General features: G+C 36.1%; 2 protein-coding genes across 2 annotated transcripts; one reads left to right on the plus strand and one right to left on the minus strand.

Annotated features, from left to right (window-relative positions):
• Positions 1 to 13,738: 13,738 nt before the first annotated feature.
• Positions 13,739 to 14,677, plus strand: LOC138069736 (olfactory receptor 4F6-like). The gene has a single exon (XM_068961081.1). It carries the CDS (start codon positions 13,739 to 13,741, stop codon positions 14,675 to 14,677), a length of 939 nt encoding a protein of 312 aa, XP_068817182.1.
• Positions 14,678 to 18,421: 3,744 nt separating this feature from the next.
• On the minus strand, positions 18,422 to 19,330 carry LOC138069745 (olfactory receptor 4K3-like). Its single transcript, XM_068961091.1, has one exon. It carries the CDS (start codon positions 19,325 to 19,327, stop codon positions 18,422 to 18,424), a length of 906 nt encoding a protein of 301 aa, XP_068817192.1. The 5' UTR covers positions 19,328 to 19,330.
• Positions 19,331 to 26,955: the final 7,625 nt, after the last annotated feature.

The raw sequence follows: 26,955 nt of genomic DNA on the forward strand, positions 1-26,955 counted from the left end.
TTTGATCATGTAGAGAGTCCAGAAGGTCCACCAATACCTTGGAGAAGAAATCCTTGATGTTTCTGAAAGTTATGCAATTCCAAATCTTTCTAATAAGTGTTCATGGAAATATGGCATTAAAACATTGTCTTCAATATGATAAAGAAGGGAGCTAAGGGAGAAGTTAAGAAATTTAGAGTGCAGAGTGTATCTCCTTACCAGAGAGACACCATATTTGACCACATTTCTTCCTGAGAATAAAACATTGTCCATATTCTAAATAGACTCCGAAATAGAATCATATTGCATCAAAACAAAGAATCCACTTCCTGCTGTGACCAGCGTTCATGGGGGAGTGTGAGGCATATATTTAGTATGGAGACAGGCCTCTGGAGTAGGAAATTTTTCAAGCTACTCATGCTATGTTCCTTTGAGACCACTTCATTCTGGTCTCTCTGAATTAAGAATATCATCTGGAAAGTGTGCCTTTTGTCAAGATCAGAGTGAGAACTGGTGAGGACAATAATAAAAGTTCTAATGGTGGAGTTAAGCATAGTTTTAAAACATTTCTTTGATTAACTTTTTAAAAAAGAAAAACATTATCCCAGAACTAAGTTGTTATCTCTAGGGCCAGATGACTTGGGTGAGTGGACATGGGATGGTGAGCAGAGGGAGATGACTCGTCAGTGTGTGCTCAGTTGCTCCCTCAGTGCTGTACACCAAGTATGCCCATTGTAGAGCAGTCAGTCTTGAACTGCTTGTTTTATGGGGTTTTAATGAAGAATAGAGAGACATTTTAAAGTGTCAAAAGTTTCTTTGATTACTTGAGCAATGATCATGATTGAAAAATGAATACCAGGCAATATTGGGGCTTCCCAAGTGGCTCAGCAGTAAAGAATCTCCTGCCAATGCAGGAGATGCAAGAGGTACACGTATGATCCATGGCTGGAGAAGATTCCCTGGTATAAGAAATGACAACCAACTCTAGTATTCTTGCAGGCATAATCTTCTGGATAGAGGAACCTGGCAAGCTATGGTCCATGGGGTCACAAAGAGTCAGATACCACTGAGAACTCTCATACCCAAAGGGCAATATTAACAATATTATTCAAAATAACAAAATAGTAAGGGAAGTTTACCTCTTATTTTCATTTATACAATATTATATTATTTAATCTTATGGACAAGAATCCAACACTTTGGTGGTCTGAGAAGGAAATATGATAGTGTCTCTATCTGCCCATTGCTGTTACTTTTTTTTTTAATCAGAAAAATAAAATTGTTCACATATTGGTAGTTATGGTTTCAGTTTGTTTTCTATGCAGTTACATACTAACATGTGCACTTTTAAACATATAGAAAAATCTTTTTCTTTGAAAAATATACAGTGTTGAAAGATATTTTAAATTCCAGTTACTCTAAAATAATATGCTTAATATATTTCATTCAATGTATATATATTTTTAGAGAAATTAAGAGAAAATTTATACACATTTTTAGTGTTCTTTTCACACTTTGAGAATGAATGATTAGAGTTTGGAAAGCAGACATGAAAAGAATGAAGCAGAAGAGTGGGCTTATTACACTTGGCATTAACTATGTAGATAGTGTCAGTGATGTCAATCCACTACTGGTCAATTTTGCTGATGATCAGGCATAGGAGAGTCCTCTGTCTTCACACACAGTTTAGAAACATCTGTACATTAAACTTTAGCTGACTGTGTTTAGGAATGGAAACCAGAGATAACCCTTTAAACCATTTATTTAGGTTCCATTGTATGAATATCTCGAACACTGGGAATATAAACATTTAATGATGATAGCTACATTAAAATAACCTTGAATATGGGGTTGGGAGGAGAAGCAAATGGTGACCCATTCCAGTATTCTTGCCTGGAGAATCCCAGGGACAGGGGAGCCTGGCGGGCTGCTGTCTATGGGGTCGCACAGAGTCGGACACGACTGAAGCAACTTAGCAGCAGCAGCATGGAGTTGGCAGAGGGCAGAGTCAAATACCTTTATCTCATCTCCACATCAGCTCATCAAGAATGGGTGGCTAAAATGCAGCACATCTACAGGATGACTTTCTGTTCATTTTCTTCCCTTCTCATTGTTAGAGAGCTTTTGCTAAACAGACATTTCACTATTTCTCAGTGATTGGGGACTCTGGACAGGTTCCCAGGGTTTATCTAAACTTTATGGTTACTTCCTCTCTATCTAGTATATCTATTCATGTGTTTTAGGGAGTAAATGAATCTTGTGTTTCAGTTCCACCATGTTAGGAGACACAACAACTGGAGGAGGTGGACATTCTATTCCATTAATCAAGGTGTTGATATTGTTATTCTTATACTCCTGTGACTTCTAGGACATGGGGCTTTTAAAGAAATCAAATAGGACAACCAATGAAAGAGTAATCTAAAGAAACCTCTATCCTGATTAAAACAACTTTAAATAAGGACAAAGATTTGGAAGATAGTTTGGTAGAGCTTTACAAAACTAATGATAGTATTGCCGTATGATAAAGTAATAGTACTGCTGGGCATTTACCAAGCCGAGTCAAAAATTCTGTTTATACAAAACCTGCATTTGAACATTTGTGGTAGCTTTATCCATAATTACCAAAAACTAGAGCCATCCAAGATGTCCTTCAATCTGTTAATGGTTAAATAAAGTGTGGTACACTTGTACAATGGAATATTATTTGGTAATAAAAAGAAATAATCTATCATGTCATGAAAAGATATACAGGATCCTTAAGTGTCCATTGCTACACAAAGGAAGCCAATCTGAAAAGTCTATGTGCTGTGTGATTCTACCTGTATGAAATGCAAAACTATGGATACTGTGTTAGGTGGTTAGGTGGTGGTTAGGTGGTTGTCAAGGGTTCATGGGTTAAGGGGAATGAATGAATAAGTTACACCCAGAAGATTTTAGTACAATGAAATTATTCTTTATGATAATGTAATTTTGAATATATTTTCTAAGACATTTGCTGTGTCTTCTGTGGGTGCCTGAATGGAATGATGGCCTAGCAACAAACTCATGAGCTCGTGAGCTTGTGAGCTCATATTTGTTTCTAATACTGTTACACAGTTAAAGGAACCAGGGATCTTTTGAGAAATGGCTATTGTAAGAATAGGAAATAAAGATACAAGATAAGTCAGGAGAATATTTTCGTCCCAGACAATAAGGGAATGCTCAGACATACATAAACTCACAAAATTTGATGCAGGTATACATCAAAGAAGTTTAAGAGCCTAATGAAAATAAAACTCCCAATAGCAGTTTTAGATTATAATCCAAATTGTAAATATCCATGATTTCATACTGATGTAAATGATTGAATAAGTTAGTACATGGGGTAGAAGAGTAATCACCCATGCAGGAGAATTAGAGATAAATTTTAAAGCACACTACCCTAATCAAGGGGAACATAGCTACTCATTCCTTAAGTATAGGCTGAGTGTAGTGACTTTCCTCAAAATACGGTGTGGATAGTAGGGAGAGTAAATCTACAATGAGGCAACCTGAGAAACATTTCAGTCAGGTGATCAAGGTCAACATCAACAGACATAAATCATGGTAATGTTATAGACACTTGATGGGAGGTGTCAAAATGGCAGATCACCTGTAGTGTGCTTCCCCTGAGCCCATAACTCTGGTGTTCTCATGAGAAAAATGTCAAATACATTTCACTGGGGTGATACACTTCCTAATTTGCAGTTGCTCAAAAAATTGAATTTCCATGCTGCTGCTGCTGCTAATTCGCTTCAGTTGTGTCCGACTCTGTGCGACCCCATAGACGGCAGCCCACCAGGCTCCTCCGTCCCTGGGATTCTCCAGGCAAGAACACTGGAGTGGGTTGCCATTTCCTTCTCCAATGCACGAAAGTGAAAAGTGAAAGTGAAGTTGCTTCAGTCGTGTCCGACCCTTAGCGACCGCATGGACTGCAGCCCACCAGGCTCCTGCGTCCATGGGATTCTCCAGGCAAGAGTACTGGAAAATCCTGTGGACGCATAAAACTCAATTCTTCTCCTAGTCTATAACCCCAAAGAATTAAAAACAAGTACAAAACCAAAATCTTGTACGTGAATATTACAGAACACTCTAAATGTTAATCTGCTGATGAATGGATGTGTTAATCCATACAGAACAATAATATTCAGCCACAAAAAGGATTGATGTAAGGATACACATTTCATTATGTATGAAAACATTTTGGAACTAGGTAGAAGTGATGATTCCACAATATAATGAATGCCTAAATGCTATCGGTTTGTAGCTTTCAAATGCTCGATTTTACCTTATGTTAATTTTACCTTGATAAGATAAAAGTGAAGTGAAGTGAAGTTGTTCAGTTGTGTCCGACTCTGCGACCCCACGAACTATAGCCTGTCAGGCTCCTCTGTTCATGGGATTTTCCAGGTAAGAATACTGGAGTGGGTTGCCATTTTCTTCTCCATATATAAAATGCAATGCTAAAAAGATAAATGAGTAAATATTATTTTCTAATTATGAATTAAGATTTTAGTTATCCACTTTTTTTAAGCTCATTTTTTTAAAATCATGCCTGGCTAATGTGTACTTATGTAAAAGAGAATGTTACTGTTCCAACACAGAGTTTTTGCTTATTTCTCTCTAGGCTAGATGTTATGTAGAAATTAGTCTAAATTTTTGTAAAATGAGAATAATAGTTTAGCAAAAATCAATTTTTTAAAACAATCTGGTGAAATGGAGCTCTTATAATAATGTTAAATGATATAAGAATTGTGATATTTGGTCTTCTGTGTGTACACATTACTTTTCTGAGCAGCGTTATAGAGTCAGATATATTCAGTATGTCTAGATTTAGTTCATGAATAAAGAATATGCAGGGCTGAATGCCAAGACACACATTCTGTCCCTTTTCTACTATTAACTGGTAAATCACAATCTTATTTCTTCATCTGATGGGGAAGAATATTATATTTCCATCTCACCATTTTGTTGGAAATAATAAATGAGATAGTATAGGTATAATACTAAGAAAAGCAAAAAGCTTAATAGACATAAGAGCTCTTTTTTTTTAGTACGTTATAGCATTGATCTAAAAAAGAGTGCAGCATCAGTATAGGGATTACATTCCTGATTCAGAATATTATTTCATTTGAATATTAGTTTTGACTTTAGCATATTGACCTCTGCCAACATATTTAATTTCTATTTTTTTAGATATTATTATGGCTAAAATGTGTTTGATAATTATATAAATGAGGTAAAAGCAGGTATAGGGTTTCTAGGAATATTCCATGAATATGCTTACAATAGAATAGTAAATAATTTTTACTAATGAGTGTCTTAATAGGCATTCCTTTTTCACTGGTATTGGTCTGAAGTGAAGAAGTGAAGTGAAGTCGCTCAGTCGTGTCTGGCTCTTTGTGACCCTGTGGACTGTAGCCCACCAGGCTCTTCTGTCCATGAGATTCTCCAGGCAAGAATACTGGAGTGGGTTGCCATTTCCTTCTCCAGGTATTGGTCTAAGTAATATTTAATTTATCAATAGATATTCAAATGTTAGGAGATGCTGAGTTTCCTTGAAGATACTGTTGTCATAATTTATTAATCATAGCTTCCTTTGTTTCCCATTTACTTTTTCAATCAAACTTCTAATATTTTTTCTTCTCTTAATGCTATGGGAATTCAGTAGAGATCTCATAATTAACAGCCTGGGAATTCAGGTCACTGAGTCATCAAAGTGTCATCCAAAGGTGTTGTTAAAGCTGGAGTAACTGTAGAGAGAACTAACCACAGAGATCAAAGAGGGAAACAGTTCTTAAGAGATTCTATTATAGTGAAAATATTGTTTGTTGGGATTTGCTTTTTGGGGAGGTCAGGTAAGTGGAGAGAGTATAATTTAAGTGAATAACCTGTTAAAATTACCAGCTCTTTCCCCTATATGGGCAAAATGCAGCAACTCTACTACAACATTACAAAACTTCTCCCCATGTACCACCTTGCCTCTAGCTCTTTCTTATCTCTGTTTTTCAATTCAATATTCATTTGTTGAACCTTGTTGAATACACAAGTGCCAGTCTTTCCAAGGATAAATTCAAATTGTCAAGTTGTGCAGCTTTTCATACACCTAAATTGTATTTTAATTTACAGGGAAATTTTTGGACATGGATTGTATTTCACTAAGTACTAGAAAGGACCTTGGGAATTGATTTTGATGTGAATCATCTTTGACCTGTTGTTCATGGAAATTTCTAGAATGACAATTGCTTTTTTAAAAATTCTACTAGCATTAGTTTTCTTTGGAATGATATAAAAAAATCAGTGTGTTTAATGAGACACTATTATTGTCAATTTTTGAGACATATGTATATACACACCCATAGCCATCCAAACCCTTGTCTTCTCTCCTAAATCCACAAAACTTCATCTGGTCAGGATTTCTCTTTAAGACATAGTTTCTGCTCTTAAGAAGCTCATACTCCTAGCAGTGAAGACAGAGCAACTGTTGTTAGTCACTCAGTTGTTACTGTCTTTTTGAGACCCCATGGACTGAAGCCCACCAGTCTCCTCTGTCCATGGGGATTCTCCAGGCAAGAACACTGGAGTGGGTAGCCTATACCTTCTCCAGGGGAACTTCCTGACCCAGGAAGTGAGCAGAGGTCTCCTGCCTTGCAGGCAGATTCTTTACCAGCTGAGCTACCCAGGAAGCCCACAGAGCGACTAGCCAATTGTAAATTATAACATCATGAAAAGGAATATGAGACTCTCACTAGTAAAATGTGATAGCAAAATGGAGGAATATCTCAGGAAGACTGGAGGAGAGAGGGGGACATTGTTGAGTAACAATTGACAGAATTTCTAGAACAAAAAGTAATCCACCACGTGAAAAAGGAAAGCTATAGTGCAGAACAAAAATAGGAGTAACCTTGATATTAAAGAAAGAACAAGTGTCCTTGTAGTTCAGGTTTGTGAGGCAGAGAGGTGAGATAAGGGGCTGGGAAAATGAATTGTAGACAGTCCCATTATGTGCCTTGCTGAGACATTGTGAAGACAGCAGTTACCGAGGGTCTGTAAGCAGTGAGCAGGCAAAAAAGACTCGGGAACCATTCCCTAGAACATTGTTCCAGCTGCTGCTTCCCTTTCAGCTGTCATGATATTCCTTCTTGCTTGCTTCTATTCTCTCCTATTTCTTTCCTCTGGTTGTCCTTGTCTTTTCTGTCTCCTCTTTTTCCTTTCCTTTTCCTTTCATCTTCTTCCTTATTAGTATCAATCAGCTAAACAATAGATATGCTTTAAAGAACCTAGCAGTTTCTTTACTCAGCTATTAAAAAGAATGCGTTTGAATCAGTTCTAATGAGGTGGATGAAACTGGAGCCTATTATACAGAGTGAAGTAAGTCAGAAAGAAAAATACCAATACAGTATATTAACGCATATATATGAAATTTAGAAAGATGGTAACAATGACTCTATATGCGAGACAGCAAAAGAGACACAGATGTAAAGAACAGACTGTTGGACTCTGTGGGAAAAGGTGAGGGTGGGATGATTTGAGAGAATAGCATTGAAACATGTTTTTTTTAAAAAAAGAAACTAACAGTAGACTGTCACTAATAGAAGGTTTTAACTTGGTCATTAATTTCTTATAGAGAACATTTTCTGTTAAGGAGCTATTGTGATTTTTTTATGAGTAAGCAGTCGTTTGCACACTTGTAAAACTAATTTTTAAATGTTTGACCAAATGATACTGCCATCGCTACAGTCTGAATTTGAAGGGTTGTATGTTCATCTGAGCCTTTTATTCTGTGTTTTATCAATAAATTTTATTTTTAAGTCATAAGCCAATATCAGGTTGTTTTAGAGCATTTAAATAATACAGAAATATAGGCCTTAGGAAATAAAAGCCATATGTAGTCCTATTTTTCAGGATTCACTATTGGTAATATTTAATGTACAGTCCTAGAACACTTTTTTGAGCACAAACATACTTTCATAAAAATAATTTTTTGCCATTAGAGGTTCTCGCTTTAATTCAATATTTGGATGGTTGTTTCCAGGTACTTAAATAAATATAATAAACTGACATCAACATTATATCAATTTAAGACATAGTACGGGTCATCATGTAACAATTTTTGCAGGAATCAATACCAGCTATGAATATACATACACAGATATATTTAATACTTTTGACTTTGTTCATAGGTGATAATAATATTATTACTCATAAGAACAGGGCCTCAATTTTCATGTAACATCAAATTTAATTAGATTAGTTCCTGAATTGCTATGGGTGGGAAGCTTTTTCTAGGACTACACAAGCCCCAACAAATGATGATTAATATAGGCTTTTTTGGATAGTTTACAATGTTTTTATGCAGTAACAAACCTTAATGCAAGTGGCTTATAACAAGTTTTTATTTTTTCAGAAAAATTGTGGTATAATTGTCACAAATATTGTGTATATTTAAGGTGTACAATTTGATGCTTTGATATAGGTCTATTATACATTATGTATATCAAATACTTTTTGTTATATGTCTATATTATATATTACAAACAATTACCAATAATTATCAAATAATTACCACAATCAAGCTAATGAATGTATCTACCTCTTGGCACAATTACCATTGTTCTGTGTGTGAAAACACTGCAGATTTACCTCTCAGCAAATTTCAAGTATAAAGCACAGCTTGCTTGTGCATTAGGTCTCCAGAACTTATTCACCATGATATGTGAAATTTTGTCTCTTTTGACCATCTCCCCATGCACCCTCCCCTCAGACCCCCAAAACCATAATTTCACTCTTTGCTTCCATGAATTTGACTCTTTTAGATGTCTCATATGTGATACGATGCAGTGTTTTGCTTTCTATGACTGGCTTATTACACTTTTCTCCGCTTTTAATCACCTTGTTGCAAGTGGCCGGATTTTCTTTTTTTTTTTTTTAGAATGAATTGTATTTTGGTATGTGTGTGTTTTGTTGTGTTGTGTGTATCACATTTGCTTTAACTGGTCATTCATCACCAGAAATTTAGTTTGTTTTCATAATTTGGTTAATGTGAGTAATGCTGCAATGAACATAGAACTGTCAATATCTCTCAAGATACTGATTCCATTTCCTTTGCATATATAAGAAGTGAAATTGTTACATGAAAAGATAGTTCTAATTTTAATGCTTTAAGAACCTCAATACTTTTTCCAAAATGGAAGGAATAGTGTTATTTCTATGTACTTTCTTATGTTCCCTAAATTGAAAATCTTTCCAGATCTGTATATATATATATAGAAAGAACTATTTATTTAATTTTTATAGCTTCATAATATTAGAAATTCTTTTTCATTTTCATCTGTCTCTTTTTCTTATTTCCCTGTCAGTTGGTGAAACAGAAAACTGTGAGTCTCCTAATCACTGCTGCAGATAAGGCTAGGCGTCTATCAATATGCTCATTGGTCACTTGTACGTGTTGTTGTTATTGTTCCGACCATCATTGTCTGTGCACGTGTCTCCACTTTTTCAAGTTTAATCTCCTTGAGAGTTACTATATTAACCTTTGCATCAAATATAATCTTTCTTTGATTAATGCCAATATGTTGCCTTTCTTGCTGCTCCTAAGTCACTTCAGTCGTGTCCGACTCTGTGCAACCCCATAGACGGCAGCCCACCAGGCTCCCCCTACCCTGAGATTCTCCAGGCAAGAATGCTGGAGTGGGTTGCCATTTCCTTCTCCAATGCATGAAAGTGAAAAGTAAAGTGAAGTTGCTCAGTCGTTTCTCTTAGCAACTATATGGACTGCAAGCCTACCAGGCTCCTCCATCCATGGGATTTTCCAGGCAAGAGTACTGGAGTGGGTTGCCATTGCCAATATTTTGCCTTTCTTACTGAACTATAACAAATGAAGAGTGTATTATTAGTGGATTTTTAATGTTTAGAAAGTTTAGAAAAAAGAAAACCAGGAAAAAAATAATCACCTAGTTTTCCTAATACTAATACAAAATTTATCAGTATTTTTTTAAACTGAACTTTCTTTTGGTCTTTGAGACATTTTAATTTATTTTTTACATTTGGAAACAAAGTGAATATACATTGTTTTGTATACCAGACAATGTATATTTTCAAATCTACATATTGCATGATCAAAGCCTTCAGATAGATATCTGCTCCTTTGAAATGTCACACCCACTGCAGTTACTTCCGATGATTGTCCCATTCATTCTCTCTTGCTCAGTCCAATTCTATTTTTTTCTGTTATTGGCTATAAAATCCTCCATTCCCCGCCCCTGTATCGGGGCCTCCTGGCAGCACCCCTGCAGTATTTCCTTTTGTCTACAAGACCCACTTCACATCCATTACCCTCACAATGTCCTTCCTGACTGGCCTGGCTGCCTGCATGTCTGTTCTTGACTATAACAGTTTCAAGGAGCTTCAGCCGGCTTATGCTGCTTTCTCTCTGAGGCAGTGCAGAGTTGTGCCCACAGGAGAGCCCAGGCATGGTGTGGAGTGCCAAGAGAGGAGTAACAAGAGAAAGCGTGGTTGTTAGTGGTGTGGGGCCTGGAGGAAAGTTTAGTGGGAGCAGTGCAAGCGGGGGACTCCTGGTATTTAATTCAAATGTGGAACAAGCATCACTAATTTGGTTTGTTTAAAGTTGTTTAGAAGATCATGTATGAATAAATAGCTTATATATTAGATTGAATTCTATAAAATTGATATTTGACCAAATGTGAACTAACTGAAAGAACAATTTCTTATGACTCAAACGAATATATGCATATAAGCCTGGAGATGAACAATTTACTGATAAGAACTAAAGATAAACATTTTTCTATTTTTCCCTAGACTTTGTAGGAAAATAGGTTTCCTATATACCCTTCTTGTGGATTTCTCATTTATTAAAATGTCTGTTATCCATATGTTCATAGATTGAACTTTGTTCTGTATGAGTAATAATGCTTTTCTCCAGATGGTAGAACTATGAATATTTAATTCACATTCATTTACTATGAATATTCTCTGCTGCTGATAATTATGTTATTTTTCTTTCTGTAATTTTTATCATGAGTGCCCCTTGTAGTTTGTTTTAACTTATCTAGTTGCAATACACTAGGCAAATTTTCTTCTTTTATTGAGGTATAGTTAATTTACACTCTTTTGTTAGTTTTAGGTATACAGCAAAGTGATTCACTCATATATGTTTGTATATATCTATATATAGTAAGTAAGTAAGTGAAAGTTGGTCAGTTGTGTCTGATTCTTTGTGATCCCATGGACTATATAGTCCATGGAATTCTCCAGGCAAGAATACTGGAGTGGGTAGCCTTTCCCTTCTCCAGGGGATCCTCAAAACCCACATCTCCCGCATTGCAGGTGGATTCTTTACCAGCTGAGCCACAAGGAAAGCACATATCTATGTATATGTATTTTTATATATTCTTTTTCAGATTCTTTTGCTTTAAAAATTATTACAAGATATTAAATATAGTTGCCTTTGCTATAGACTAGTTCCTTGCTGTTTATCTATTTTATATATAGTAATATGTATATGTTAACAAAGATCATGACATCTGGTCCCATCACTTCATGGGAAATAGATGGGGAAACAGTGGAAACAGTGTCAGACTTTATTTTTGGGGCTCCAAAATCACTGCAGATGGTGATTGCAGCCATGAAATTAAAAGGCACTTACTCCTTGGAAGAAAAGTTATGACCAACCTAGATAGCATATTGAAAAGCAGAGACATTACTTTGCCGACTAAGGTCCATCTAGTCAAGGCTATGGTTTTTCCAGTAGTCATGTACTGATGTGACAGTTGGACTGTGAAGAAGGCTGAGTGTTGAAGAATTAATGCTTTTGAACTGTGGTGTTGGAGAAGACTCTTGAGAGTCCCTTGGATTGCAAGGAGATCCAACCAGTCCATTCTGAAGGAAATCAGTCCTGGGATTTCTTTGGAAGGAATGATGCTAAAGCTGAAACTCCAGTACTTTGGCCACCTCATGCGAAAAGTTGACTCATTGGAAAATACTCTGATGCTGGGAGGGATTGGGGGCAGGAGGAGAAGGGGACAACAGAGGATGAGATGGCTGGATGGCATCACTGGCTCGATGGACTTGAGTCTGAGTGAACTCCGGGAGTTGGTGATGGACAGGGAGGCCTGGCGTGCTGCGATTCACGGGGTTGCAAAGAGTCGGACACGACTGAGCAACTGAACTGAACTGAACTGAACTGAACTAATTATGTATATGTTATTTTTTCTTGATTGAGATTCTTAGTCATATGAAAGGAAAATTTTGAAGTTTGGGTATCTATTTCTAATGTGCCTTCTAAAGAAACTGCATTGGTTTTCATTCTTTTTACCAGTGTATGAGTATGACTTTCTCCTCACAGCCTCATCCATGATGTCATCAATTTTTTGAACCTTTGAAATTTGTTAGTACAGAATAGCACCCAGAGCAATCTTATCTATATTTCTTTGATTACTAGTGAGACTTTTACTTTCATATGACTATCAACTATTGGGACTTCTTATGTGTTGGTTGTCTTATATGTTTTTCTCATTTTAAAATTTGTATTTCACATTTCCTTTATCTTTCTAGAAGAACTGATTTCATAATAGAAATATTAGTCATCGGTCTGATATTTTATAACTTATTTTTCAGAGTGTGTTTTTTATTTTGTAGTGTTTATATATCCATATAAGATATCTATATGTAGATATTTATACAAAATTTTGTACATCCACCTATATCTAAGTATAGCAAGACTGAATATTTTGGATAGTGCCAACTATTTTTCCTCCCTCATTTGTTAATAAGAGATATTCTTAGAATGAATTTTCCATCTTAAATGTTTGCTTGAATATTATTTTTATTTGTCTTGGTTTGTTACCCTTTTTTGATGTTTAAATATCCTTTTGAAACTTTCTTGAGTTTATGATGAGGCAGTAATCTACATATTTCCAAGCTTTATCTGTTGTGCCAGCACTATTGGTTGAATAATTCATCTTGTCCACAGATGAGAATGATTATTCATTAGTCTCTTGAAGTCACTCTAAGTTTACCTTCTCCTTCCATTCTTTACATTGAAAACTGTTTGAAAACAAAAAGATTACCAGCTACAACTGAATATCCCCCAGATTTCCTACTGCTCTAAGGATAAAAAGCAAAGTTCATAACATGGATACAAGATTCCATCCTGTCTGGCCTGTTTCTCCTCCTGAGCTCAATCATTCACCTTCCTTCCTCATTGGCCTTCATGTCTCAGGGTCTTTACACTTGGTATTCCAAAGTCTGGACCACTGTATTTACTCTTCAAAAATAATTCATATTTAGCAGAGTTTGAGTAAATATGATGGTGATGTGTCATATTGTTCTCATAGCCCACTGTTCTTTTCCTTGAAATCAGTTGTCAGAGATGTATCTGTATTTAAATTCATTTAATCTATGTATCTACCTGTATCTACCCATTGAGATCTAGTCCATTTTCTCTCAAAGACAGAATTACTGTTTCACCTCAGAACTTGACACTGAACTTGCAATATAGTGGATACTCATTAGTAATATCAGTTACACTCATTAGCTGCATTAGTTGAAGAAATAAATTAATGCATTATATTTTCAGAATATATTAATGGCTGTTAGGCAAGATTTCTAATTTAAAACCATATTTGATAAAAGCTTAAATCTGTTTCTTTAAGTAAAAATGTTTGATAAATGCTTTGGTTATGTTTTGTTTCTAGTCTTTAGGTATCTCCAGACCAAGTCAATGTATGAAGCAAATGACTCTTCGGTGTCTGAATTTGTTTTCCTGGGATTTTCTACCTCTAAACCAGTGCAGAATTTCCTCCTTGCCTTCTCTACAGTGTTTTATGTAACAATTGTTCTAGGGAATCTCCTTGTTGTGTTTACAGTGACCTTTGACCCTCATCTACATTCCCCCATGTACTTCCTTTTAGCCAACCTCTCATTTATTGATTTGTGTTTTTCTACCTTAACAGTGCCTAAGATGATCTCTGACCTGTACTCTGGGCACAAAACCATATCCTTCCAGGCATGTGTCACCCAGATATTTATCCTTCACACCCTGGGTGGATCTGAGATGGTGCTGCTCACTGCCATGGCCTTAGACCGCTATGTGGCCATATGTAAGCCCCTGCACTACCTGAGCATCATGAGCCCATGGGTGTGCCTTTTGCTTCTGTGTGGTGCTTGGGCTATTGGCCTTATTCACTCAGTGGTCCAGTTAGCTTTTGTGATCCATTTGCCTTTCTGTGGTCCTAATGAAATCGACAGTTTTTACTGTGACCTTCCTTGGTTTATCAAACTTGCCTGCATAGATTCCTACAGAATGGAATTCATGGTCACTGCCAACAGTGGGTTCATATCCATGGGCACTTTCTTCTTGTTGATCATCTCCTATGTTTTCATTCTGGTCACTGTATGGAAACGCTCTTCAGATGGTTTGCGCAAGGCCCTCTCTACTCTGTCAGCACACATCACTGTGGTGGTTTTGTTCTTTGGACCCTGCATCTTTGTTTACATGTGGCCATTTCCCACGGTGCCAGTGGATAAGTTTCTTGCCATTTTAGACTTTTTGGTTACACCCATCCTGAATCCTGCCATTTACACACTGAGAAACAAGGAAATGAAGACGGCAATGAGGAGACTGAGTAGTCAGCTTCTGATTTGGAGGAAGGTCTCCTAAGTAACTCATGGAAGCCCAAGTTATTTCAAACAGCTTCACGTAATAAAAGTGCTTAAATTAATATACAAAATTTGGGGATTTTTTTTTCCTAAAGTCACCATTTTAGGATATTCAGACCATTTATTATGAGGTTACACTGAACTCTTTAGGTAACAAGTTGTTTGATAGTCAGATTAATCCCAGGAATTGCTTGGTGGAAATTTTTGAAAAAGTGTCAGTTATACACTTCGAATCTGCTGAGTGTATGGCCTTATACATCACCCTGCTTGGATTCAATGAATCAATTTAATTCAATTAATTGAATTAACTTATAACTAATATTGTCAATAGTTTGAGAGAGTTGTGAAATATCTAACTTTCCTTTGATTTAAAGCTAGGATGTGAAAAAATCATATTTTTTCTGAAAGACAAAAAAATGTGGATTTAAATGAGGATTTAAAACCCGCAGAAACAAAACAGGGTAATAGAAGTGGAGTGGACAGAAGATGGATAAGGTAGCATAATAAAGGGAGATTAACAGATGGCAGAAGAAAAGCATTTGGGAGAGCCTCATAATATATTTCATGAGTTTGGCCTCTGGCTACTAATCTCACCCTAGCTTGTCTCAATTTCAGACTCAAGTCATCTACAATTGGCTTCAGACAGCGAAATTTATGAATATGTTGTTATTTCACAATTTTCTGAAATTATGACTTAATCCATCAATGAATATTCCTCCAACACTGAAACATGTTGGTCTGACCATAGCCTGGCTGGTATTATCATTAGCTAACAGCCATTCTGTCCAAATCACTATTTTTCTTTGATAATTCATCTTATATAACTCTTTTATGTCAAAACATGGGTCTCAGTTATGTGTTACTGAGTATAACCTGTGTAAATAACAAAACTAATTTAATTTATAGATTACTTTGATAACTAGAAGACTGAACCAAATATTCTGCAAAGCTGTGAAAGGACCCTATGTTTGAGTATTGTAATCCAAGATTCATTTAAGATTATCAATCAGTTGTACATTTTATATTTTTCCTGTTCACAATTATTTCATTGCTTTTATTTGTATTTGTAATGGATTCTTGTTAGGTACATTAATTAAAAAGAACAATGTAAAGCCAACTTCTCTTTGGGAAATTTTCCATACTTTTTAAAAGTAGCAAGTGAAGGAAGAAGACTAAAGTCTAAAGTTTTAAGCATAAAAATTCTGAAGGGCAAAACGGAATCACCTGAATTCTTGCAGACTGAGGAGAAAAAGATCTAGCAGAATCATCATCCAAACTTGGAAGGGATATATACACGGAACAGGAAAAACCTGAGGAATACTAAGTCTTATAAAATTTACAATCCAGATTCAAATAGGCTTTAGTACTTGGCTGGATTGAAATGATCACACCATAATCTTTTATTCCTCATAGAAGAGAGAGTAGATAATTTGTGGAGGAATAGTGACTCAGATGGAAAAGATTTTACCTGTAGTGCAGGAAACCTGGGTTCGATCCCTGGATGAAGAAGATCCTGCGAAAAAGGAAATGGCAACCCACTCCAGCGTCCTTTTGTGGAGAATTTTGTGGACAGAGGAACCTGGTGGGCTTCAGTCCATGGGATCGCAAAGGGTCAGACATGATTGGGTAACTAATACACACATATCATGCCAGAGCTAAATAGTCATTTATACACAGAATTTAAAATAGAAAAAAATACGATATATAAGTAGCAGGGATATGCAACTGGTAATTAAGCGGAAAATAATAGAAATAGACTATGGATGGCTCAGTTGTTGACATTAGCAAAGAGTATAACTCGTATACAGAGAAGGCAATGGCACCCCACTGCAGTACTCTTGCCTGGAAAATCCCATGGATGGAGGAGCCTGGTAGGCTGCAGTCCACGGGGTCGCTAAGTCAGACATGACTGAGCGACTTCAGTTTCATTTTTTACTTTCATGCATTGGAGAAGAAAATGGCAACCCACTCCAGTGTTCTTGCCTGGAGGATCCCAGGGATGGGGGAGCCTGGTGGGCTGCCATCTATGGGGTCACACAGAGTTGGACATGACTGAAGTGACTTAGCCATAACTCATATAATCTAAAGCAACATGAAGAAGTTGAAAAACTGAAAAAATTTTCAGAGAAACAATCTAAGAAAGAATCAAGGGATGTTTTGAAATAAAATTAAATATGTGCAATTATGAATTTAAGGGGGCTTGATTTAAAAACAGACAGAAGAAAGGCTCAGTGGATTCAAAGACAAGTCAATATATATTATCCAAACTGAGTAAAGAGAGATTAAAAGAACAAAAAATGTCAGAATACATACACGTATGAAAATAGCAATTCTTTTCTTTAAGGGTTTATTCCTGAGATTTTCTATTGGGAATGTTACAAAATACACAGAACCATGTCATCTTTTGCTTCCGTGGAGGCTCAGATGGTAAAGAATCTGTCTGGAATGCAAGGGACCTGCCTTCAATCCCTGGGTCAGGAAGATGCCCTGAAGAAGGGAATGGCAACCCACTCCAATATTCTTTCCTAGAGAATTCCATGGAGAGAGGAGCCCGATAGGCTGCAGTCCATGGGGTCACAGAGTTGGACACTACTGAGTGATTAGCATACATGTTATCTTTAAAAACTAATATAAATTTGAGATATATCTAGATCCATGGATTCAGATAAATGGATGTAAACTTGTATAATTTTTTGAGGAAGATTTCTGAAGAAAAGTTTTGTTTTGTTATATGTAGTAATGAGTAATTTGCAAACTTTGTGTATAATATTGTTTTTACAGGCTATTTGAACACTGCAGTGAATTAAATGGATAGTTTATTACAAAACTAAATTTTTTTACCTATCTATATGATGAACTGACTAACGTATTTATAAATTGGAAGGAAAAAAGCAAACTCTCTAAAGGTTGTTAATATAGCCATCTTTGTATTTCATACACATCATTTAAAGACAATTACGGTGTTTCACAAATAAACATGATGTTGAGGGAACAAAGCTCTATCTAGATTACGATTATGATTCAACTTTCTGAATATGATTAGGAATGCTTAATGATTACTTTTATAGATACGTCTATAGAAGATAATTAGAATGTTTTGTAAAAGTAAAGAGAGCAATATAATGCAGTAACATTAAAGAAAACATTAGAGAAGGTCTATATGCAATGTTCTGCTAAAAGAAATGCATAGGATAATAGAAAATTATTATCCACACTGACATAGTAGTCAGTGTTGAGGTAATAGTAAGAATAGTAATATAAAATATTAACATTCTTACTAATTTCAAGTCATTCTTGAGAACAATCAAAATCATGCTTTTAAAGACTGGCCAAATTTTCCAAACAGGAACTCATTTTAACAATTCTAGACTCCTAAAGAATTGACACACAATTTTCATCAACAGATACACATGATTTCCATATGTGAATTGGGAAACTCTTCCCAGTCTTAAGTAACAGGGTGAAAGTGAAAGTGAAGTTGCTCAATTGTGTCCGACTCTTTGTGATCCCATAGAGTGTAGCCTATCAGGCTCCTCCTTCCATGGGATTTTCCAGGCAAGAGTGCTGGAGTGGATTGCCAATTCCTTCTCCAGGGAATCTTCCCGACCCAGCAATCGAACCCCGGTCTCCCTCATTGCAGGCAGACGCTTTACCGTCTGAGCCACCAGGTGTGGCTAATTTAGTGTGCTCACAGTAGACATTCTGATACTTTGAAATGATGAAATACCAACAGAAATCTAAGTCATCATAGCTGCTTAATGGCATTTCTAATCTCTTTGTTTCTTAAAGTATAAATGACTGGATTTAGTAGTGGTGTGATGATCGCATAAAATACAGCAAGGAACTTGTCCACCCAAGTGATGCTGAGTGGACATAGGTAGATGAAGATGCAAGGCCCAAAGAATAACACGACCACTGTGATGTGGGCAGTGCAGGTGGAGAGCGCCTTGGATGTGCCACCCTTTGATTGGTGACAGACAGTAAGTAGAATATAAGAGTAAGAGATCAGCAACAGAATGAAGCAAACGGTTGCAAGTACCCCGCTGTTAGCATTTGTCAACACTTCTAGAATATAAGTGTCCATGCAGACTAACTTGATCACCAATGGAATATCACAGAAAAAGCTATCCAGTTTTCTGGGCCCACAGAAGGGCAGTTGTGTAATTATAGCTAGTTGGCCTATTGAATGCACAAAGCCAATGATCCATGATATCATCACTAGTCGAATGCACATTTTTGTATTCATGATGCTGGAGTAATGGAGTGGCTTGCAGATGGCCACATAACGGTCATAGGCCATCATCACTAGGAGCACCATCTCACCCCCTCCAAAAAAATGTCCAAAAAACATCTGACACATGCAGCCTCTAAAGGAGATGGTCTTATTTTCTTTCAGAAAGTCTGTGATCAATTTAGGGGTGGTTACTGAGGAAAAGCATAAGTCAGAGAATGACAGATTAGCTAATAGGAAGTACATAGGGGAATGGAGGTGAAGGTCAGCAATAATGAGGAGCACAATGAAGACATTGCCTAAAATGGTGATCAAGTAAAGTGAAGAAAATACCACTAGGAGGAAGGCCTGGAGGTCCCATGAGTCACACAGCCCAAGCAAAATAAATTCAGATACCACAGACTGGTTTACTTCTTCCATTCTGTTCAGTGTCTTGTAAATTTATCTGAAGAAAAGATGTAAAAATAGATTTTCTAAATAAACAGTCTGCGCATCAAGTGTGTTTTTTATGCGCTACTAATGGAAGTATGTACTTACATAATCACTGTAAAAAGCAATTGGACTTCTCTTTTAATGCTCAATATACATATATTCTATGGTGCAGCAATTTCACTCCCATTTGTATGCTCAATGTAAACTCTTGTATCTGTATACAAGGAAAATTTACAGTAATGCCTATAAACATAGTGATAGAATCTTAACAAAGTACAGCTATATAAAATGACATGAATGTGTGTTAGTAAAATATAGTAATAAAGAAATAAAAAGCCTCAAATAGATCCTCTCAGCATAAATGTTATAAGATGAAGAGCACTACAAAAATAACAGTATATTTTGCAGGAACTTGTATAAGTCATAAAACTATGTCCCAAAATGTAACCTCAATTGTGGAAAGCCAAGATTCTGCGTGAGGATGAACACATAAGCAATTGTCCATTATTATCATCTGTTTAGGTCTTGGACTGGGCAATGTTTCATAGGTATAGTTTTATTATTATATAAACAAGCAAACAAACTCAAAATGGACATGGAAAAATTAGGAGAATATACTGTGAATCAAGAATGATGATCTATTCAATACAGCAGACCTGAGTTAAATAATGATTTCAAAAAAAATGGCATTTGCATTTGTTAATTGAAGTATAGTTGACTTACATTAAATGACTTAAATTCTGCCATCTACAGAAACATGGATGGACCTATAAAGTATTACTGTTAGTGAAATACCAGAGAAAGACCAGTACTGTTTGATATCACTCATATGTGGAATCTAAAAAATACTACAAAAAGTGACATTTTATTAATATCTTTTGAAGCTGTGTGATAAAAAGATTTATTATACATAAATTTGAAAAACTCAAACAATATTTAACACATTATTGAAGAGTAATAATAATTTTAATGAATAGATCCAGTAAAAAAGAGATATTAATACTAGCTTTGATAAAATGACAAAATGCTTTTTACCAAGAAACAGTTAATTATGTATAAGAGCAGATAAGCTAATCAACGAAAGTGTGGAAGAATACATGTTGCATGCATAAGGAGTAAATCACAAGCATCAGGAAGAAACGTATTCTGTTCATGAAATTCAAAGCGATATAGCCTGTAATTGAGATAAGAAGATACGTGTTTCCCAAACTGTATGAAGTTGCATTACTGCTCTTGGCACTCATTGCTTCTGGTTTTGCTTTCCTTTAGTCTTGGTTTACTCTCCCTGTTTTCTATAATTGAAGTTGTTGTTGATTATATGTTTGGTGTTTAAATCCACACAGTTATTATACTAGGGATGAAAATAAGAACAAAATTAGAAAACCCTAGATGTAGAAGGGATTTTTAATTTTTTCTGATAAGGTAAACAGGAATTTATTAAATGCTTTCTTACTGTGAACTGTAATCACTTTTGAGCACTTCATTGAAAAAAAAGTTGATTGCAGTCATTCGAGGTTATACTAAAGAAGAAAAAGGTTATGTTTACTTTCTCACCTAATTGCTGTAAATGTTGTTAATATTATTTTAGTTGAATTACAAAAGATAAAATATCACTGCTAAATTAATTATGAAAAATGAAAGTGAAAGTTGCTCAGTCATGTCTGACTCTTTGTGACCCCAAGGGCCATTCCAGTCCATGGAATTTTCCAGGCCAGAATACTGAGGTGGGTAGCCTTTCCCTTCTCCAGGGGAACTTCCCAACCCAGGTATTGAACCCAGGTCTCCCACATTGCAGGTGGATTCTTTACCAGCTGAGCTACTATATTTAATTTTCAAGCAAATACTACATGGGAGAAGTAAATCTAAAGATTTTTAAGAGTACAGCTGCAAAATCAAATGAGTTAAAGCAAGACCCACAAAAAGAATCAAAAGTTAGGATAATTAAAAATAAAAAAGAAAAGGAGGCAATTCTCATTTTTTTAAGCTGCTACTTTTAGGGTCATACATAAATCAAGTCTCTCTGTTTTTTTGTATCTCCCTGTCTCTCTCTGACTAGCTCCCCTGTGCTAGAAATTTTCACCCACATTATCAAAAGTAATCTTCACAATAAGCCCGTGAAAGACATCTTATTCTGAGTTTGACCATCAGTGTAACGTGTTAGAGTCTCAGAGCTGAGAAACAGCATGACTGGAGTGCAGTCCCAGTGCTCTCTGATGCTAGTCCTTCTTTTGTGCTGTCATTCGGTGCATCTTTCTGTTCAGTTTCAACAGCGTAATTCCACTTACATGGTAACTATTGACTGTTACAAACTTTAAGAGATTTCTCTTTGTGTTCTTAGTCATTTTCCTTCCTGAGCTAAATTAATAGCAATCACTTTTCTCAATATTCAGAAATTTCTGTTAATTACAGTTACATACCTGTGTCTAGAACACAGTTTCCCTTAATTCAGGGAAACTGTAGACACCAATGATTGTGGCCCTATGAGGACATGAATGCATCCTCAAAAAGGGAGCTGTAAGGCTATATAGAAGGTATTCCTTTTGATGCTGAAGGGAGTCTAGAAGTCCCAGCATGTAACTGGGAGAATAAATCTATGATATTATTGGAAGGTATACAGCAATTCCCAGAGAAGGCAATGGCACCCCACTCTAGTACTCTTGCCTGGAAAATCCCATGGACGCAGGAGCCTGGTAGGCTGCAGTCCATGGGGTCGCTAAGAGTCGGACATGACTGAGCAACTTCACTTTCACTTTTCACTTTCATACATTGGAGAAGGAAATGGCAACCCACTCCAGTGTTCTTGCCTGGAGAATCCCAGGGACGGTGGAGCCTGAAGAGCTACCGTCTATGGGGTCGCACAGAGTCAGACACGACTGAAGCGACTTAGCAGCAGGAGCATACGGCAATTCCAAACCATCCTAATTAGCCTGTATGGAAATATGATATTGAAACATTCTCTTAAATGTGATAGAGGAAGGGAACTAAGGGGGAAATTAAGATATTTACAGAACATATAGACTATATCCTTACCAGAGAGACGCCATACTTGATTACCTTTTTTGCCCAAGAATAAAGCATTGTTTATATTCTTAACTAGAATCTGAAATAAAATTATTACTTCGTCAAAATAGAATCTGCTTTCTGTTGTGATCAGCATTCATGGGGGACTGTGAGACATATATTTAGTGTAGAAAGTGGCCTCTGGGATAGGAGACTCTCAAGCTAGGTTCCTTTGGGACCACTTTATTCTGAGTCTCTCTGAATTGAGAGTTCACCTGGAAAGTGTTCCTTTTGTGTAGATCAGAAAGAGACCTGTGGGGACAATGATAAAAGTTCTACTGGTGGAAGTTAAGTACAGTTTTAAAACATCTCTTTGCTTACTGTTTTAAAAAAGAAAAAAATTGCTCCAGAACTAAGTTGTCATGTCTAGTTCCAGATGACTTGGGTGGGTAGACAGGGGACGACCAGCAGAGGGAGATGATCTAGTCACTGCTGTTCACCACCTATGTCCATGGTGAAACAGCCTTGACTGCTGGCTTTGTTGGGTTTCAATGAAGATTAGAAACATTATAAAGTATCAAAAATTTCTGATTATTTGAACAATGATCTTGGTTTAGCATTGAGTAGTGTGTATGTACAGTTGTTCAGTCATGTCTGACTCTTTGTGGCTTCATGGTCTGTAGCCCACCAGGTTCCTCTGTCCATGAAATCTTCCAGGAAAAATACTGGAGGGGGTTGCCATTTCCTACTCCACAGCATCATCCTGACCCAGGAATCGAACCATGTCTTTTCTGCATTTCCTGCATTGGTAAGCAGATTGCTCAACATTCAGAAAACAAAGATCATGGCATCCGGTCCCATCACTTCATGGGAAATAGATGGAGAAACAGTGAAAACAGTGTCAGACTTTATTTTTGGGGGGCTCCAAAATCACTGCAGATGGTGATTGCAGCCATGAAATTAAAAGACACTTACTCCTTGGAAGAAAAGTTATGAGCAACCTAGATAGCATATTCAAAAGCAGAGACACTACTTTGCTGACTAAGGTCCATCTAGTCAAGGCTATGGTTTTTCCAGTAGTCATGCATGGATGTGAGAGTTGGACTGTGAAGAAGGCTGAGCACCGAAGAATTGATGCTTTTGAACTGTGGTGTTGGAGAAGACTCTTGAGGGTCCCTTGGACTGCAAGGAGATCCAACCAGTCCATTCTGAAGGAGATCAGCCCTGGGATTTCTTTGGAAGGAATGATGCTGAAGCTGAAACTCCAGTACTTTGGCCACCTCATGCAAAGAGTTGAGTCACTGGAAAAGACTCTGATGCTGGGAAGGATTGAGGGCAGGAGGAGAAGGGGACGACAGAGGATGAGATGGTTGGATGGCATCACTGACTCGATGGACGTGAGTCTGAGTGAAGTCCGGCAGTTGGTGATGGACAGGGAGGCCTGGCGTGCTGCGATTCATGGGGTCGCAAAGAGTCAGACACGACTGAGCAACTGAACTGAACTGAACTGAACTGGACGTTGAGTAAAGGGAAATATTATCAATATTCTATAAGATAAAAGGCAATAAAGGAAGCCTACATTTATTTTTCATTTAGGGTCTATTATATAAATTCAATATTATCGACAAGATTCCAACATTTTAGAAGCTTGAGAAAGAAATGTGATAGTCTGTCTCCATCCATCTCTGTTACTTTTTTCACCAGAAAAAAAATTATCCATACTTAGTGGTTATTCCATGCAATTACATATGCATATGTTAGCATATATGTTATGGAAGAGTCTTATTTGCTTTGTGGAATATATAGTACATGTAAGGATGTTTTAAATTCCAATTTATTTAAAATCAATTTATGCTTAAATATCTGTCAGTCAATGTAATTGGTTGCTTTTAGAGAAATTAAGAGAGAAATTTATGTAACAACACATTTTTAGTGTTTTCTTCACACTTTAGGAATAGATGCTTGTGGTTTGGAAAGCAGATGTGAAAAGACAATGAGGTACAAAGATGGGATTATTGGGCTTGACATTAACTATATGGATACTGTTAACGATGTCAGCCCACCACTGGTCAACTTGGCTGATGATCAGGCATGGGAAGATCCTCTGTCTTGACATATAGCCTAGAACATCTGTGCATTAAAGTATCGTTGACTATATTTAAGGAATGGAAACTCACGGTAAATCAGGAAACTACCTCAAGTCCAATATTCTTGAACATAGGGTAGCACAAACATACAAATATGACAACTATACTAAAATATTCTTGAATCTGGAGGAGGCAGAGTCAAAGTACTTCATCTCAGCTCCACATAAACTCATAAAGAAAAGGTGGCTATAATGCAGCATATCTGCAGGATAACTTTTGTTCATTTCTTTTCCTTCTCATTGTTAGAGAACTTTTGATAAACAGACATTTCACTCTTCCCGAGTGATGGGGAACTCTGGACAGGTTTCAAGAATTTATATAAACTTAATAGTCACTGTCTTATCTACCTGGTAAATCTATCTATGTGTTCTAGGGAAGAAATGAATCCCATGTTTTAGCTTCACCAAGTTTTTAGGTGACACAACAGTAGAGGAGGATGGTGACAAGATTCTATTCAGTTAATCAAGATAGTAAGACTGTTATTCTTATACTCCTACGCAATGAAATCAAATGGGGTGGCCAACCAAATAATAGTATATTGAAATCTCTAGCCTGGTTAATACAATTCTAAATAAAGACATACATTTGGAAGACAGCTTTGTGGTGCCTTATAAAGCTAAAGATCCTGTTGCCATTTGATAAAGTAGTAGTACTCCTAGGTATTTACCAAATTGAGTTAAAAAATTCTGTTCATACAAAACCTGAATTTTAATGTTTCTGGCAGCTTATTCATAATTACCAAAAACTAGAGATAACCAATATTTCCGGAATTTTGTTCGTGGACAAACTGTGATACATCCTTATAATGGAATACTATACAACAATAAAGGGATGTAATCTATCAAGTCATGAATAGATATAGAAAATCCTTAATATCTTGCTACATGAAATAAGCCAATCTGAAAAATCTACATACTATATGATTCCCCATATACGACATACTAGAAAATGCAAAACTATGGAGACAGTGAAAATAAAGGTGATTCTTAGAGATTTAGGGGGATGGATGAATAGCTGAAGCATAGGAGATTTTAGTATGGTGAAATTACTTTTTATGATGTTGCAGTTTTGGATATATGGACTTAGACATTTGCTGCATTTTCTGTGAGGACCTAAAAGGAATGACACTGTAGAAACAATGAATGCAAATTTGCTTCTAATGCCACTATTCAGTAACAGGAGCCAAGGATCTTTGGAGAAATGGCTATTGTAGGAATAGGGAAGAATGAAGAAGAATGGTGCAAAATAATCTTGGAGCATCCTTTAATCTTAGAATATAAGGAAGTGCTCAAACACACATAAAATCACATACTTTGATGTGGATATATATCAAAGGGACTTAGGAGGCAAATAAAAAGTCTCCCAATATTAGATTATAATAATTATATATATATTATATATATAGATTATAATTAACAGTATTATATTATAATCCAAAGTATAAAATAAAATCTATGATTTCATACAGATATAAATGATTGAATAAATTAGTACATGAGGTAGAAGAGAAATCACCCATGTACAAGAATAACAGAAAAATTATGCTGTCCTATACAAGGGGAACTTAGCTCCCTATTCCTTAAGTACTGGCCGAGTATAATGACCTTTTTTTTTTTTCAAAAAGTGCATTGTGGATAGTAGGGAAAGAAACTTTACAGTGAAGCAACTGACAAAGATTTCAATCAGATGATTAAGGGCAAAGTTAGCAGTATAAATCATGTTGATGGTAGAGACCCTTGATAGGAGGTGATGAAAATAGGACTTTATGTGTGATGTTCCTCCCTTGAGCCCATGATTCTGGTGTAGTCATGGGAAAAATGTCAAGTAAGTGTCAATACAATGTATCCTTCTTATGTTGCAGTTCCTTAAAAAATTATAAAAAAAAATTATAAAAAAAATACAATTATCCTACAACCCAATCCCAAAGAAATAAAAGCAGGTATTGAAATAACAACTTGTACACAAATGTTTAGAATAGAACTATTCACAATGGCCAAGGGTGGAGACAATCCAAATGTTCATCAGCTGATGAATGGATAAACAAATATGGTAATCCATACCAAGGAATATCATTCAGCCATAAAAAGGAACAGTGCACTAATACACGTTTCAATATGGTTAAACTTGAAAACATTATGCTACATGAAAGAAGCCAGACATTAAAGGTAACATAATTGTTTTGATTCTTTTTGTGTATGATATGCAGAATAGGTTAATTCATAAAGACAGGAAGCAAACTAATAAGTGTCAGGGGCTTATTAGTGGACAATGATTGCGAAGAAATGATGATTGAACAGTACTGTGAATGTACTAAATGTCATTGGATTGTACTCTTCAAATGATTTACATCACATTATGTGAATTTTACCTCTATGATAAAATAGCATAAAATTTAATACTAAAAAGATAAATGAGAAAATATCATTTTCCATTATGAATAAAGACTTTAGTTATCGACTTTGTTTTACC

Source organism: Capricornis sumatraensis, chromosome 2 (assembly GCF_032405125.1).
Source record: "Capricornis sumatraensis isolate serow.1 chromosome 2, serow.2, whole genome shotgun sequence".
Taxonomy (NCBI): Eukaryota; Metazoa; Chordata; class Mammalia; order Artiodactyla; family Bovidae; genus Capricornis; species Capricornis sumatraensis.